This window comes from Mchenga conophoros, linkage group LG10 (genome assembly GCF_057382185.1).
Source record: "Mchenga conophoros isolate Kocher_MC1m ecotype Shallow Benthic linkage group LG10, M_conophoros_male_GT1.1, whole genome shotgun sequence".
Lineage (NCBI taxonomy): Eukaryota > Metazoa > Chordata > Actinopteri > Cichliformes > Cichlidae > Mchenga > Mchenga conophoros.
In genome coordinates, this window is record NC_140535.1 from 4,570,086 (window position 1) to 4,586,276 (window position 16,191).

General features: G+C 41.6%; 1 protein-coding gene across 3 annotated transcripts in view; it reads right to left on the reverse strand.

The window, feature by feature from the left end:
* The window catches only part of arhgap32b (Rho GTPase activating protein 32b), a 131,906-nt gene that overhangs the window by 59,606 nt on the left and 56,109 nt on the right, over window positions 1–16,191 (reverse strand). For all 3 annotated transcript variants that reach the window (XM_085288269.1, XM_085288268.1, XM_085288267.1), the window contains exon 3: window positions 4,333–4,438. In XM_085288269.1, the coding sequence (XP_085144395.1) occupies window positions 4,333–4,438 (106 nt within the window). The remainder of the gene's footprint in view (window positions 1–4,332; window positions 4,439–16,191) is intronic.

The window sequence follows — 16,191 nt, forward strand, 5'->3', positions numbered from 1 at the left end:
TGTAACCAGTGCTGTACAGCAATATGCTGTTTGACTCCATCTAATGTGTTTGGATGAGCTGAGCCCTGCTGATCCTGCTGACTGACACGTGTGCAGCTTGTTAGTTGACTGGACAACAGTATGATTCCTTTGAGAATTATTATTTTCTCCCAGCTCATCCTGGTCTTTGAATTGCTTCATATGTGCACTTTCCGTTTGCTGTTTTAAACTTCATATTTTTTATTCTCGGACTCTGGCAGAGTAATTCTGCATGATTCACAGGACACATTAATCCTTATTTATCTCAATTCACCCTCTAAAACAAGCCCGTCTTCCTTTAAGCCAGCTTTCTTCTGATTCGCTGCAGAAGGTTTGAACAGCATGTGGGAGGGCTTTTCTATTCTCACAGTCAGAATAGTTTTATTAGGGATATCCCCTCACTCACATCATACAGAGCCAAGAGCAGAAAACACAAGTGTTAAAGATGTCTGAAGAATACCTGTACACATGCCAACTAGGGCCTGATGGGTGAAAATGGGCACATCTACGAGGGTGATTGTTGTAGTTCTGTTCAGTGTTTACCACGCCAGCCGTGAGCAGCAGCGTCTCAGCTGGTAGCGGAAACGCTAACTTAGCATGGAGGAAGTTAACAGTCAAGCAACAGCAGCGTGAAGATACTTCACGCCTCCATCACCAACAGCTTTTCTTTATATGCTTTGCAATAATATTTGACTAAACTGCAGACTGTGGTCAGCTGACAGCTGAGCAGCTTCATCAACAACAAGGCTTTTTTGTTTTCTTCTCTCTCATATGTTGCTCATTCTCATTCTTGTTATGTTTGATTCCGAAGCTTTTATTGCACTTCCTATAACATAACCTGCTGCCACCTTGATAAATATTTCACTTCTCTTGTCAGCTTTACAATGTGTGTAAGGATGACTGTAAATAACAGCAGTATGACGCAAATCCTCCTCTCACACCGAGCTGAAATAACATGACTGCAAATAAAGGAGATCAATCAAAATTGGATCTTCACTCTATTGTTATTATTATTATTGTTGTTATTATTATTTTACTAATAATTACTAGATTCATTTTATTACATTACATAGATTACATTTTATTTTCGAAAGCAACACTTAAATGCAGCCTGGCAGACATCTGTAGCATATTAGTGCTGGAAAAAGCTACATTTGTGTATCCCTAATTTAAATGTATAGTAATGTCATGAATGCCTCACATACATGTGGTTAATGGACAAGCCGAGGGAGTGTTTCAAGGTCTTTGCACACTTACACATGTTATGAAACAGCATTCAGTCCATAGTGTGTACTGTGCAGACTTAAAATATCACAGTCAGTCCTGTTTTTGTATGAAGATTATTCCAGAACCGACTGATTTTTAACTCATGCTCAGTAGCAGGAATCAAGTCAGGAACTGTTATTTTTAGTCATTTAATTCTTATACATAAGATGGAAGAATCTGAGCATTATGAACAATAACAACAACAGTTTGACTTGGAAACTATGTTGAACATCTAAAAGCATCAGGCACAGTTGGTTGAGAAGCATTTCTGCAGTCTCTGACTAAAAGACCACTCCCCACACAGATTCACCGACAGCCACTCACTCTGGTTGTTATCGTGTTCAAAAATAAAGCCATTCGCATCATTTAGCTTAAATTAGACTGAAAATCAAAAGCAGATGTGGTAAGAGTCTGGGGAATCTACTTTAGTGCAAGCAGATTTTAATCAGTGGATTTACTCGCTGTGAAGCTGTGTAAGAAAACAGGAGCATGACTTAGGCAAGGTTACAGAACTGTGAAAGCTTCATTCATTCAGCTTGTAACCTCACCACAGCCGCTGACAGGTACGGTGCTTTGCATATGCGGTCAGACCACTGAGACTTTCTGCACCACCTCTATTCCAGGTGCTAAAAGGGCCCAGGTAGAGGTGAAAGATGGAGCACTTGTAGCTGTTTCTGTACAGCAGGATTAAATTTGCTCTCTCAAGTTATGCTGCCAGTGAGAAGGTGGTTATATTGGTTACTACAGTTTTTGTTTAACCATCAGTGAGCTGGCTGCAATGATTAGTCCTATTTGGTAATAAAGCTTACTACACACTTACATCTACCCTCTTGCATCCTACTATGAATTGAACAGCGATAAAATACTTAGTACCTTTGTTTTTCAGTCATCTGCCACACAAAACGTGGTGATAATCTCATCGTTTCACAGTGCTAATGCAAAACACAGTATTGTGCCTGTCACAGTTCTCATTTTCACAGCTCTGACGACATGTATAAACTCACTGTGTTCTCATTGGGCGATATCATGCCTTGCGTTTTACATACACAACAAGAAGCCCGGACACATCAAACAGCCAGAGCTGCGTTTCTGCATCACATGAAGATTTAATGGGGGGGGGGGGGGGGGGGGGGGGGGATTGTGAGCTACTAACATCGTTTTTTGATTTCATTTTAAAGCTACATCACTCGCTACAATTACAGTTGTAACTTTTTTACCACTACAGACAAACACTCTGTATCTGAACATAAACAAGCGCTTGTTGGTAAGACAAAATAAAATCTAAATAAAATAAAATAAAAAAACGAACCGAATTATCTTGTATCGTTGCTAAAATAGGAATGTTGCATGTCATGTAGACTGCAGGTATTTAAGTTGCTGATGATGATCACGTTGCACGGGTGCGTGCGGGTTTTGTTCTACTAGAATATGATCTAGCCTACACAGTGCACCAGGGCGTTGGTGTGACAGCTTACACCAAGTTGTTCACACTTCTTTTCATCATGTCTTCCAACCACTGGAGACATAAATGATGCATAGTGCCCCAGTGGACACAGCCGTATCGCAAACTGAGCAAACAATCGCACACACGCAGTATTAAAAGCACCGCCTCTCTAAATAATATTCAATAGGTTGCTCAGATTTCTCTTGCTGTTTCTCTTCCTCTCTGTTGCCCGATCGAAATGAGCAGTCGTGATACCGCTCCAACCACGCGCCAACCACGGGTGGCTCGACATGTTACCATGGAGACGGCCTCATTTTCACGGTGCTGCCGATGCAGGAAGCAAGACCCGAACTAAATAAGAGGAAAGGAAATAATGAATGAATGGCGTCTGGTGAATGGGACGAGCACGGAGAGATGAAATAATCAGACCGATCTGTGCGAAGAGCTTGGAGTGTGGTAGGTTTAGAACACCAACAGTCTGCATTAAGGTTCAGCAGGCTTTTGGGAGCAAAAGAGAGACAGTTTTCAATACGAGAGACAGACATGTCATCGGCCCAGTGGCTTAAAAACAGACTGATAAGGAAGTGACAGGCAACAAACAAGCCGACAGGGTGGGGAGGTGTTCTCACTGGATCATGGATCAGACGTGTCAGGAATGACTGACTTTACTGAAGTGCGGTGATCACAGGACAAAACAATAAGTTCAACTTAAAGGTTTTACATAGATCACATTTGACAAACACAGCAAAATGAGCTGGCGACACAAATGCATGGCAAAAGTGAAAGGTGCACAATTTCCCCTGCAGGCTGGAGTCATCTGGACCTCAGATACCTGGATTTTGGTTCCCTTTTTCTTCAAAGCTTTTTTAATGTTTGCAAATACTAATGATGTATTTTGTTGATGGAGCTGAACTGATGGTAGAAACTGACAGTCCTGCATTAAATGTATACAAATATATTGAATTTCACTGTCGCTGAATTTCACTGTCGCACTATAACAGGATGCCACTGTTGCAACAAGCCAGTTTATGACATTTCTTCCCTCCCGAATATTCTACCATCAACAATCAACAATCAGCAGAACGTTACAGTGATAAGCCTGCTTGATGTAAGAATCTTAATCCATTTTTCATTTACTGGTTAAAGGTATATTCTCCTTATCTGGAACAGTCTGAATACAGGAATACAGGAAATTGTGTCTTAGTGCATTTAAAAAACAAAAGGAAACAACACACACACACACACACACACACACACACACAAACTTAAAGTCCCATCAGAATGAAGGAATGAGGAACACGTACATACTCCTTGGAAAAAAGATTGCATCAGATTACTTTCACAGGCCACATTTCTTTCTAGATGTAGTACTCACTGACAAGCAAGCACTATTAACCTGGTTTATAACGGTTCTTTAACACCCTGTTACCATCACCCAGCGAGGGGGAGTCACCCAGCCACAGGGTGATATTTCAAGCAGCTCACTCTGAGCATAAGTGGGTAGGTTTAAAAAAAAAAAGAAAGAAAGAAAAAAGAAGAAAAAGAAAAGATGGATGATGCTTCTAATTAAAAATCCATGTTAAAAAAAGTCAAGTGTTTCTCACCATGGCACTGATGGTTTCCTCCCAGTCTGGTCTCTCTCTGGGATGGATGTGAGCCAGTTCAGGCACAAGGTCGTCGTCCTCCAGATGACGTCCAGGTCTCAGACCCCTGCAGCCAGACACACACAAACAGAAGCTTAGAACTCAAATGGCACACACTGGACTATCACAGTATCACTCTTAGTGTATGTATATATGTGAAAGTGCTATGCCAAATGCCTGGTATAACGATCTCAACTTCATGAAATATGAATTTATCCAGTACGAGTGAATAAATAGAATCCCAAATGTTGCTTTTCAATGAATTTAAATCTAATACATAGCTTTATTCCTTTATATTTTGCTAGGAAAATATAAAATAATACGTTTGGGATTATTGTCATACTGAAAAACAAAGACACTGCCAATCAGACGCTTTCCAGATGGTATTACATGGTGGATCAAAGTCCACTTTCTACCTTCATAATTCCATCAAATTTTGACAAGATTCCCATCACCACTGGTACGACACAGGCTGGGTTTTACGGATGGTTATAGACTCCTGTACTAGTATGCTGACCACCTCTATGCATACTAAAGACAAGTTGAACCAGAGATACTATATTTGCATTAAAATATAAAGAAATATTTTTTTCAAAAAAAAACAAAACAGGGTGGGCTCAAATCTTTTGCACAGTGCTACCAGCTCTGTGGAGCATACCGAGGTGAGCTGTAATAACCGAGCACTCTTCACACTTACAGTTCTTTACGTGTCACAAGTTTTAATAAAAGAAAACTATCAATAACCAAAACCCAACTCTCTTCAATGGGGTTAATTACAATAACATTTCTTTCTATTTTTTATTTTTTTAAATACAAGCTCTACAACAATTACTACGTTTACAAAATTCTACTGCAGAACAGCATGTTGGGTGATGCTAGCTAGCCACATAGCATACCGGTTTGTTACATCTTCATGTATGCTCAATCACTTAGGTAAGGAAATCCCCAAAAGTTGATTCTGTTCATCTAGACGTAGCGTTTTCAGTCTTCTTCAGTCTCAGCTGACTTTCCCCAACTTTATAAACAGTACATTTGCACAAGGGCTGGCACTAGCACCACTGACGAACAATGGGCCATGACTTCAATTTCTTGGTTATTAATGCAAATTGTCATGCACTCATGTATATATCATGTATATATCTATCTACTTAGCACTTTTAATTCTTATTCTCATTTTTATTTTCATGTCTATTTAAGCTTAATTTATAACAGTATTTATAACAGTATGTTTGCACTGAAGCACTGCAGCAATTTCCTAATGTTGTAAACCTGCTCAACATTTGGCAATAAAACCCTTTCTGATTCTGATTCTGATGACCATTGGATCAATGGCTGAGTACCATTCACAGAGAGTTGGGGAATTGCTGCAATCATGACACTGAAAGAAATGTCCCCCTTGACTTCCCAATCAAACCAGTGTTCCTCCCTGCCCAAGATGTGTACATCCTCATCCTGGCATGAAAAGTTAGCTCTATGTTGTGCCATCCGCTTAGCCAGAGGTTGTTTGGTTCCCCCAACGTATAAATCATGGTAATCCTTCTGGCACTCTATTTTACTCTGTCTGTGCTGGCAGAGCAGATCCTTGGGGTGGACATGTTTCTCCCACTGAAAGCGCTGCGTCCAGGTACACAGAATCAACTTTTTGGGTACCAGTTTGTTTATTTGACTTCCCCATGCAGTACCATAGATCCTCCCAAACATCACATCTGTGGTGCTCTTCAGGACAGGAGCTCACTGAACTTCACTTCAAAGTTATCCTACAGACTACTATCCTAGCAACATCCAACGACCTTAGAGTCTCCCATCAGACTGTACCTTTTGCATAAGATGTAGTTTTTTTGTTTGCTTTTTTTTTATTATTATTATTTCCTTATGTTCTGGGTTATTTGGGTGTGTGAAGAAGTAAGTTCATATGTAAGCATGTTCAGTTTCGTATACTTTGAGATCAGTGCCTCAGGTACTAAACAAATGTATCAGTTGAATTGTTCACAACTGTGTGGAATGCCAGAAGGCAAAATACTGTATTTAGACACTAAAACGAATCACTTATTATGCTTTAATCATTTATATCCAGTAATCAAAAGGATGTGAAGCTTGGGTTTATTTTCAATAAATGTCTGGAAGTGTCATTTTAAACCTATTAAACTGCAGAACATAAAATGCTGATCCTTAAAAGAGGATTTATCACTTGTCCATGACTATAAACTTAATATGTATGGATTGCAGGGTCCAGTTCGAGGCATCTCGAATGTAACAGTCAGGAAATGAAACATGACATGAACAGTGGATAATTTGATGAGGGCAAATGAGTTTGCAATACTCTGAGAGAACAAGTTGAAGTTGATGAGACATCTGTCTGAACTGACCTTGTTTCCATAGAGCCGTCTCTCGCACACACACACACACACACTCTCACTCATTCACATACAAACAGTTGCCTCAAGGATGTGTTTTAACCATTGTAGACAAGAGAGGAAATTGAAAGAGGGGGGAAAAAAGGCAGTTTTGGGAAGAATGGAAGATCTGCAGCAGCTGCAAGATGACAGACCGAACTAACTCTGAGACAAGATCTCTGCATTGAGATAAGAGACGAGATATCGGAAGCCAACTTTAGCAATGACTACATCTCTTTACTCCCAAACCTTTTTACAGAATTTTTCATGTAAATTACTTCATCATTCACTCAAGGTATGATGCTTTTCTTCTGCCTGACAATTTAATGTAGAGTCAGAGATTTAAAACCAGGGCTAAGACCCACTGAACAATAAACACACTCTATACCAACTGACACATTCAACAGTCAACAAAAGTAGTGTGAAAGCATTTTATTCATTCCAACTGCAGCAAAATCCAAAACAAGGTCCTGAACATTCATCAGTACAGATATGACCTGATTCCCTGTGGGCCCGATAAAGCCAGTCAACCTAGCAAAGACCCTCGCTGAAAAGCCTGAGAAATAAAAAGCCTTGATTAGACATGACTGAACAACAGGTCAGGGAGATATAGCTGTCTGTAACTGCACTGCGCTGATTGACCTGAAGTGAGGAAACTGACTTAAACTGATTTTACTCATAATAAACCAAAGTCCTCTGGTTTATGATGCTTGACCCTGGTAAAGAAGGCCCAGCAGCGGCTGCACGTCCTCTGTGTCCTGAGGAAGAATAACCTGAACAACCAGAAGAGTCTGTTCAGTGACAGGTTGCTTCTCCCAAAGACAAGAACTAACAGACTTAAAAACTCCTTTGTCCCACACGCCATCAGACTGTTTAACTCCTCTCTGGAGGGGAGAGGGAGGGGAAACAGGAGGACAAAGGAGGGAACAACTAAGCTGTAGTGCCTCTTCACCTCACTGTGCAATACCTTTTGTGCAATACTTTTGTAAATAGTCAACGGTGCAATAGACTCAATACTTGAAATGTGCAATTCACTTGTATTTTTATTTTTATTCCTATTTATTCTATTTATCCCCTTCGTATATTTTATTTATATTGTCTCTGTATTTATATATATGTGTGTGTGTATAACTCTGTAACTTCTGTCGGTGCTGTGCTTTTTTGGAAATCGAATTTCCCAGAGGAACCCACCCGAGGGATTAATAAAGTTCTATCTTATCTTATCTTATCTTATCTTAACCTGGAGGCCATCTCCAGATCCTCCTGTGTCAGGAAAACCAGGGTCATCACAGGTGACCCCTTGCACCCCACCTATCACCTGTTTGACCCGCTACCCTCTGGTTGGCGCCTCAGGTCAATCAGGTCCCACATTTCCAGACTCACAAACAGCTTCTTCCCCTGGGACTGTTAACAAACACTATATCCCCCCACACCCCACTCTGCCCACCCACCTCACCAAACTGAGCCATGGTCTTAGTAACCCTCATCACTCAAGCCACTCACACAGACTCCATTCAGATGAAGTCTTTTCTTTGGACTACTTCCAAGCACCATCTAATATGTGCCTCTCGCTTTATTTTGTATATATATTTTTGTTTTGTATCTACAGTGGGGCAAAAAAGTATTTAGTCAGCTACCGATTGTGCAAGTTCCCCCACCTAAAATGATGACAGAGGTCAATAATTTGCACCAGAGGTACACTTCAACTGTGAGAGACAGAATGTGAAAAAAAAAATCCATGAATCCACATGGTAGGATTTGTAAAGAATTTATTCGTAAATCAGGGTGGAAAATAAGTATTTGGTCAATAACAAAAATACAACTCAATACTTTGTAACATAACCTTTGTTGGCAATAACAGAGGTCAAACGTTTACTATAGGTCTTTACCAGGTTTGCACACACAGTAGCTGGTATTTTGGCCCATTCCTCCATGCAGATCTTCTCGAGAGCAGTGATGTTTTGGGGCTGTCGCCGAGCAACACGGACTTTCAACTCCCGCCACAGATTTTCTATGGGGTTGAGGTCTGGAGACTGGCTAGGCCACTCCAGGACTTTCAAATGCTTCTTACGGAGCCACTCCTTTGTTGCCCGGGCGGTGTGTTTTGGATCATTGTCATGTTGGAAGACCCAGCCTCGTTTCATCTTCAAAGTTCTCACTGATGGAAGGAGGTTTTGGCTCAAAATCTCACGATACATGGCCCCATTCTAGAGATGGACCGATCCGATATTACGTATCGGTATCGGCCCGATACTGACCTAAATTACTGGATCGGATATCGATAAAAATGTAATCCGATCCATTAAATATCACGAAAGCACCTCACAAAACTTGCAACACGCCGTAACTCGCCTCAGAACGTCGGAGCAGTATGCATCACGTGATAGAGCAGCTGTGGCATGCGGGACCTGTCGGTGGTCTGGATAGCATTTGGAGCTTCGCTAGCAACCTGGCATTTCATCTCCGACAAAGTTATCCCGAGAGAAGTAAAGCAAGTGTGTAAGTCCATCTCTGAATGTTTGTAAAGCATTCCCACGTTAAGCTTAACGAGCGACTGCCTCTCGCTCTCCGGCTGCTACTTCAATCGTGAAACTGCTAATGATCAGCTGATCGGCTTTTCTGTCGTGAGTCTCTCTTGTTTGTTTTTGGTCCACTTTGCGCCAGAAAGAGGAAACCATCGGCTGAACAACAGCAGCACGTTTAAGCTTGATAAGCTGTTGTTACAATTTATTTAATATTACTTTCTACACCAGGATCTTTTTCTACGTAGCTGACGGCTGGTAACTGTGCAGGGGCGGATCTAGCAAAGTTTAGCCAGGGGGGCCGATAGGGCATTAACAGGGAAAAGGGGGCACAAAGGCATACTTTTCTTTCTTATTCTCATTTAAAATGTCTAGCTTTTAATAAATAATTATCTGACACCCAAAGTTTTAATTTGATGTAAAATGAATAGAAGTCAATTACTGTATATAGTGACTATTAAGTCTAATATACCCTAGTAAGCTATAGTACATTTTCCTTTGGGAAGGTACCATCTGTGCAGTCTGCAATTTTGTTGAAGAAAGATGTTGAATCTATTTAATATTTCTTGAAAAATAATTGATTTCTGTGCATTTTTTTTCACACTGCATCAAATTAAGGTTGATTACGTTGATTAAGCATCATGAGGTGGAGCGTGAGGGGTGGTTCCCTATTTTTTATTTATTTATTTTTGTTGTTGCTGGGAGTTGGAACCCTATTAGTTAGGTTGCTTAATATTTACGCTAAGTACTCTTTAAAATACCAGAATAGGGAGGATGGTGTAGGTCTAAGTTTATTAGATTGATCAGTATTGCTGAACTATGAAATATTTTTTTTGTATACAGGTATAACAGAATAGCTTTAGTGTAGTTGTTGTTTTAAACTTGAGTATGAACTTGCAGACTTGCAAAATGCAGCAAGATATTTAAAAAACAGTTTTGTTGATTAAAAAACACTATATCGGATTCATATCGGTATCGGCAGATATCCAAATTTATGATATCGGTATCGGTATCGGACATAAAAAAGTGGTATCGTGCCATCTCTACCCCATTCATTCTGTCCTTAACACGGATCAGTCATCCTGTCCCCTTGGCAGAAAAACAGCCCCATAGCATGATGTTTCCACCCCCATGCTTCACAGTAGGTATGGTGTTCTTGGGATGCAACTCAGTATTCTTCTTCCTCCAAACACGACGAGTTGAGTTTATACCAAAAAGTTCTACTTTGGTTTCATCTGACCACATGACATTCTCCCAATCCTCTGCTGTATCATCCATGTGCTCTCTGGCAAACTTCAGACGGGCCTGGGCATGCACTGGCTTCAGCAGCGGAACACGTCTGGCACTGCGGGATTTGATTCCCTGCCGTTGTAGTGTGTTACTGATGGTGACCTTTGTTACTTTGGTCCCAGCTCTCTGCAGGTCATTCACCAGGTCCCCCCGTGTGGTTCTGGGATCTTTGCTCACCGTTCTCATGATCATTTTGACCCCACGGGATGAGATCTTGCGTGGAGCCCCAGATCGAGGGAGATTATCAGTGGTCTTGTATGTCTTCCATTTTCTGATGATTGCTCCCACAGTTGATTTTTTCACACCAAGCTGCTTGCCTATTGTAGATTCACTCTTCCCAGTCTGGTGCAGGTCTACAATACTTTTCCTGGTGTCCTTCGAAAGCTCTTTGGTCTTGGCCATGGCGGAGTTTGGAGTCTGACTGTTTGAGGCTGTGGACAGGTGTCTTTTATACAGATGATGAGTTCAAACAGGTGCCATTCATACAGGTAACGAGTGGGGGACAGAAAAGCTTCTTACAGAAGACGTTACAGGTCTGTGAGAGCCAGAGATTTTCCTTGTTTGAGGTGACCAAATACTTATTTTCCACCCTAATTTACAAATAAATTCTTTACAAATCCTACCATGTGGATTCATGGATTTTTTTTTTCACATTCTGTCTCTCACAGTTGAAGTGTACCTCTGGTGCAAATTACTGACCTCTGTCATCATTTTAAGTGGGGGAACTTGCACAATCGGTGGCTGACTAAATACTTTTTTGCCCCACTGTATATCCCTCTTCATTGTATTAATTTCTCCTGTTTGCTAATTATTCTTGCTGTTTGCTACTTATATTACACTCAACAAAAATATAAACGCAACACCTTTGTTACTGCTCCCATTCCCCATGGGATGGACGTAGAGACCTAAAATTCATTCCAGATACACAATATAACCATCCCTCCCAAACAGTGGTCACAAATCAGTCCAAATGTGTGGTAGTGGGCACATCTGCTATATTGAGATAATCCATCCCACCTCACAGGTGTGCCACATCAGGATGCTGATCTGACATCATGAGTAGTGCACAGGTGTACCTCAGACTGCCCACAACAAAAGGCCACCCTGGAATGTGCAGTTTTTTGCGCTATTGGGGGTCTGGGGACCCAGAACCGGTCAGTATCTGGTGTGACCACCATTTGCCTCATGCAGTGCAACACATCGTCGCATGGAGTCTATCAGATTGTCAATTGTGGCCTGTGGAATGTTGGTCCACTCCACTTCAACGGCTGTGCGAGGTTGTTGGATATTCGTGGGAACTGGTACACGCTGTCGTATACGCCGGTCAAGCACATCCCGAACATGCTCAATGGGTGACATGTCCGGTGAGTATGCTGGCCATGCAAGAACTGGGACATTCTCAGCTGCCATCTGCCCTGAACAATGTGAACCATGATTCATCCGTGAAGCGCACACCTCTCCAACGTGCCAGACGCCATCGAATGTGAGCATTTGCCCACACAAGTCTGTTACGGCAACGAGCTGGAGTCAGGTCAAGACCCCGATGAGGACGACGGGCATGCAGTTGAGCGTCCCTGAGACGGTTTCTGACAGTTTGTGCAGAAATTGTTTGGTTGTGCAAACCAATTGTTCCAGCAGCTGTCTGGGTGGCTGGTCTCAGACGATCTTGGAGGTGAACCTGCTGGATGTGGAGGTCCTGGGCTGGTGTGGTTACACGAGGTCTGCGGTTGTGAGGCCGGTTGGATGTGCTGCCATATTCTCTGAAACGCCTGTGGAGACGGCTTATGGTTGAGAAATGAACATTCAATGCACGGGCGACAGATCTGGTTGACATTCCTGCTGTCAGCATGCCAATTGCACGCTCCCTCATTGCTTGTGGCATCTGTGGCATTTTGCTGTGAGACAAAACTGCACATTCCAGGGTGGCCTTTTGTTGTGGGCAGTCTGAGGTACACCTGTGCACTACTCATGATGTCAGATCAGCATCCTGATGTGGCACACCTGTGAGGTGGGATGGATTATCTCAATATAGCAGATGTGCCCACTACCACACATTTGGACTGATTTGTGACCACTGTTTGGGAGGGATGGTTACATTGTGTATCTGGAATGAATTTTAGGTCTCTACGTCCATCCCATGGGGAATGGGAGCAGTAACAAAGGTGTTGCGTTTATATTTTTGTTGAGTGTATATTCCAGCATTGATAGTGTAGAGCACCCACAGTTTCGTTATGCATGTACAATGACAATAAAGGCCTATTCTACTCTATTCTATTTTATTTCAGGCGTTTTGCATTTGACTCATTATGCATTATTCAATATACTAGGTTGATAAATTTAAGAGAGGCTACTGGAACAGAACCAGCAGAAAGTATTATGGCTTTTATTTATTGGCAAAATGCCACGTTCTCCTTGATGGAGAGTCTAATAAAGCTACTCCATGACTCAGTGATGTCACGTCCTCCTTTAATGCAAGATTAAATATTTAGTGAGAGGTAATTCTGGAAAGTTCTAAAATAAAGGGAAATCCCTTTGAATGTTCTTCAGCTCTTTAATCTCCATCCTCCGGTCGGGCCTCCCAGTCAGCGGAGCTTCTTTCCTTCCATAGTAACCAAATCCAACTAACATTTGTTCTACTGGAGACACTAGAGCGCTGTGCCCAAACACACTGCTGTGACAGTTCTCTTCTAAAGAGTGCTGAATCTGAACCAGAGCCATCGAGAGCTTTGGTTGGATTGTGTAAAAGTGTTTGATAAAGTTATGGAGGGAAGGTATAATCCATTTGTCATGGCAACGAAAAGTATCATGCTAGCTCATCGTACATGTGCTGTTAAAAGTGTCTTAGTCTGAAAGTATGAGAGTGCACATAGCAGATGTGTCCACACATCATTCTTGGAAAGAAATATTTTATTTAAAAAAAAAATGTGATTACAAACAAATCAGTTTGCATGAAATGTTTCATCCCACAAACAACCAATACTGGATGTTCTTGGGTGGTGATGAGAGAATATGGATATATTGGATTAGATTTAAAAATAAAAATAGAGTGTGAGACACTGTTTATACATTACAGCAGCATTCCCATGTATACTGGACACATCAATCCAATACCAAAGTATCTCTGACAGGCCAGTATTATCTGGGCTCTTCCCTGACTTCAGTTATTTATCCTGAAAGTCAGCTCGCTGGCCACACGGTAAATGATATGAAATAACTTGTGAGAAGGCCTTCAGAATTTTTTGACTACTGTCGCACAGCCTGAGCATGATGACAAGCTTTGAGCAGCACTTATCAGGGAAGGCTGAGGAACTACTGACAAAGTGTGAAGCACTTTGAGACACCACAGATAAAGGCCAACCGTCTTAGTGCATTTTATTCGCCCAGTGCCACCTTTTCTGTTCAAAAGTGAAGTGAAATCACAGACTTCTCAGAATGCCTCCGAGTTTGCATGTAAAAAGAAAGAGACTGCCCTCCACAGCTTCTCTGTCAAACATTCTTATAAGACTGCAGCCAGAAAAGCTTGCTCATCTTGAACAGCGCTCGTCTCTGCTTTCCTGCCTACCTTCTTCCCAGCCACAAAAACAGATAAGAGGAGAAACTGACAGAAAACTTCCCTCTGCTAAGCTCCCGGCCTGCTGAGTCAAATCTTTCTCTCTCCAATTGTGTAAGATCAAATGCAACGAACTCCACATACGAGACTGTGTGAAAGTTTCAGTCTTGACTAGTTTTCCAGCATTTCCATCAGCATCACAATTTTACGCCACGAAAAGCAACAGCAGCTTGTTTTTTGCTCTGAAAATGAAAGCCATGAATCTCTCCCCACATTTATCCTGAACCTCAACTTTCTCATTTCTCCTCTATTAGGCTGCCTCAGTACTGGAGCCACTGAATGTCTGACTCAACATGTCCTCAGCCACGAACAGAAATCCTGTGGTTTTTCATGCATTTTTAGGTCCGTCTGGTGCAGGTCTCACCCTTCAAATGAAGATACTAGTTTGAAGATAAAGAGGACGCTCCATTGGAGACTATGACAGCTACCACAGGGCAGGCTACTCCCTAGACACAGAGATAGCAGTGACAACCACACATGTGGTCATTTTAACCTAACCCAACGGCGCATGTTGTTGGACTAATGGCGTAAACCGGAGAATCCGTAGAGAACCCGTGCAAACACAGGGACAACACGCAAACGCCACAGAAAGACCCCAGCCAGATGGTGGATACAAACCCAGACCTCGCTGTCAGGAAATGCTGTGCTGCCCTCGTTAACCAAGTCCTGTGGACAAATACCATAAACTGTATTTAAAAGATGGATGTGGCTCCTGGGCCTGAAAAGTGAAGCCAACGTGGAAGCATGGGGCAGCTCTGCAAAAAGTCCATTTGCATAAAGATCTACTGTTCAGCAAATTAACTACAAGCTCAGTAAACCCTTTCCTGATGAGTCTCAATTGCTATTTTCAAGTCTTATGAATATAACGTGAGGATCATGTTGCGCATAGTGGTCTCACTAGAATAACAGAGGATAAAGCAGGGTTTGCTTTGGGGAGGTGCTACCTTGAGATTAGCCTACAGTATGTCTCTGTTAGTCAGACACACCGTTCATTTATCACGTCCAGCGCCAAGACAGAAACACCAAAAACATTTACCAACACCTGCACTTCACTAAACTGTGGCTACATCTATAGTTTGTATTTTAAACATTGTGCTATAAAATGAGAGTCTAGCCCACTATCATCATGCTTTTCCTTTTTCCCCAGAGGTTTGAAAAGGACAATAAAACAACTGTGGAAAAGAAAATGGTTACACCACTAATAAACAATCTGAGCCATTACTGAAGCAGACTTTGCAATTAGCAAAACTAATCAGGCCAGGCTGTGCAGACACAAGCCACCAGTATGTACATTACAGGGTTGGCTGAATAGTTATTAGAGGGCTGTGGCTGTAACACCAGAGCAATAAGTGTCATCTTCAAGTTATTTGAAGAGACCAAAACGTGAAGATATTTTGTTTACCATCGCATAACAAACAGAATACCCCCTAATACTCATTAATGAAAAACTAAGACTATGTAATGTTTTAGATTCTATGATTGTATAACCAATAAATATAATTGATTAATGAGTGACACGCGTCAAAGAAGACAAAAGAACAAATCTGTGAAGCCAGATCTGATGTAAGGAACGACAAATAAAACACTTAAATCCTGTCATGGTGTCAGTGAGTTTTCCTCAGACTGATTGTGGCTTTTTCCTATCATAGCGTCGTCTCTCTGTGTAATCCCAGACTGACTGATTGACTGTGATGGTTGGTTATGACGACGACAACTGGACGCTGTGGGGACACCATCTGTTGTTCTTCTTTTGGCTGGAGTGAATGCTTATGACTGAATGTTTAGGCTTGTTCTCCTGCTGTGAAATGAATTTGAGATGCTTCCATTACAGTTCTGTAGTACCTTTGGGACTTGGGGTCAACTAAACTTTGAGAGTAATTTCCATATTGATCTGAGAGTCACTCACAAAGAATGAGTCCAGAACAGCATTTGAAAGCATGAATAAAAATATTCATGCATACAAGACAGAAATCACTCACTTGACAAGCAGTAATTTGCAAATGAA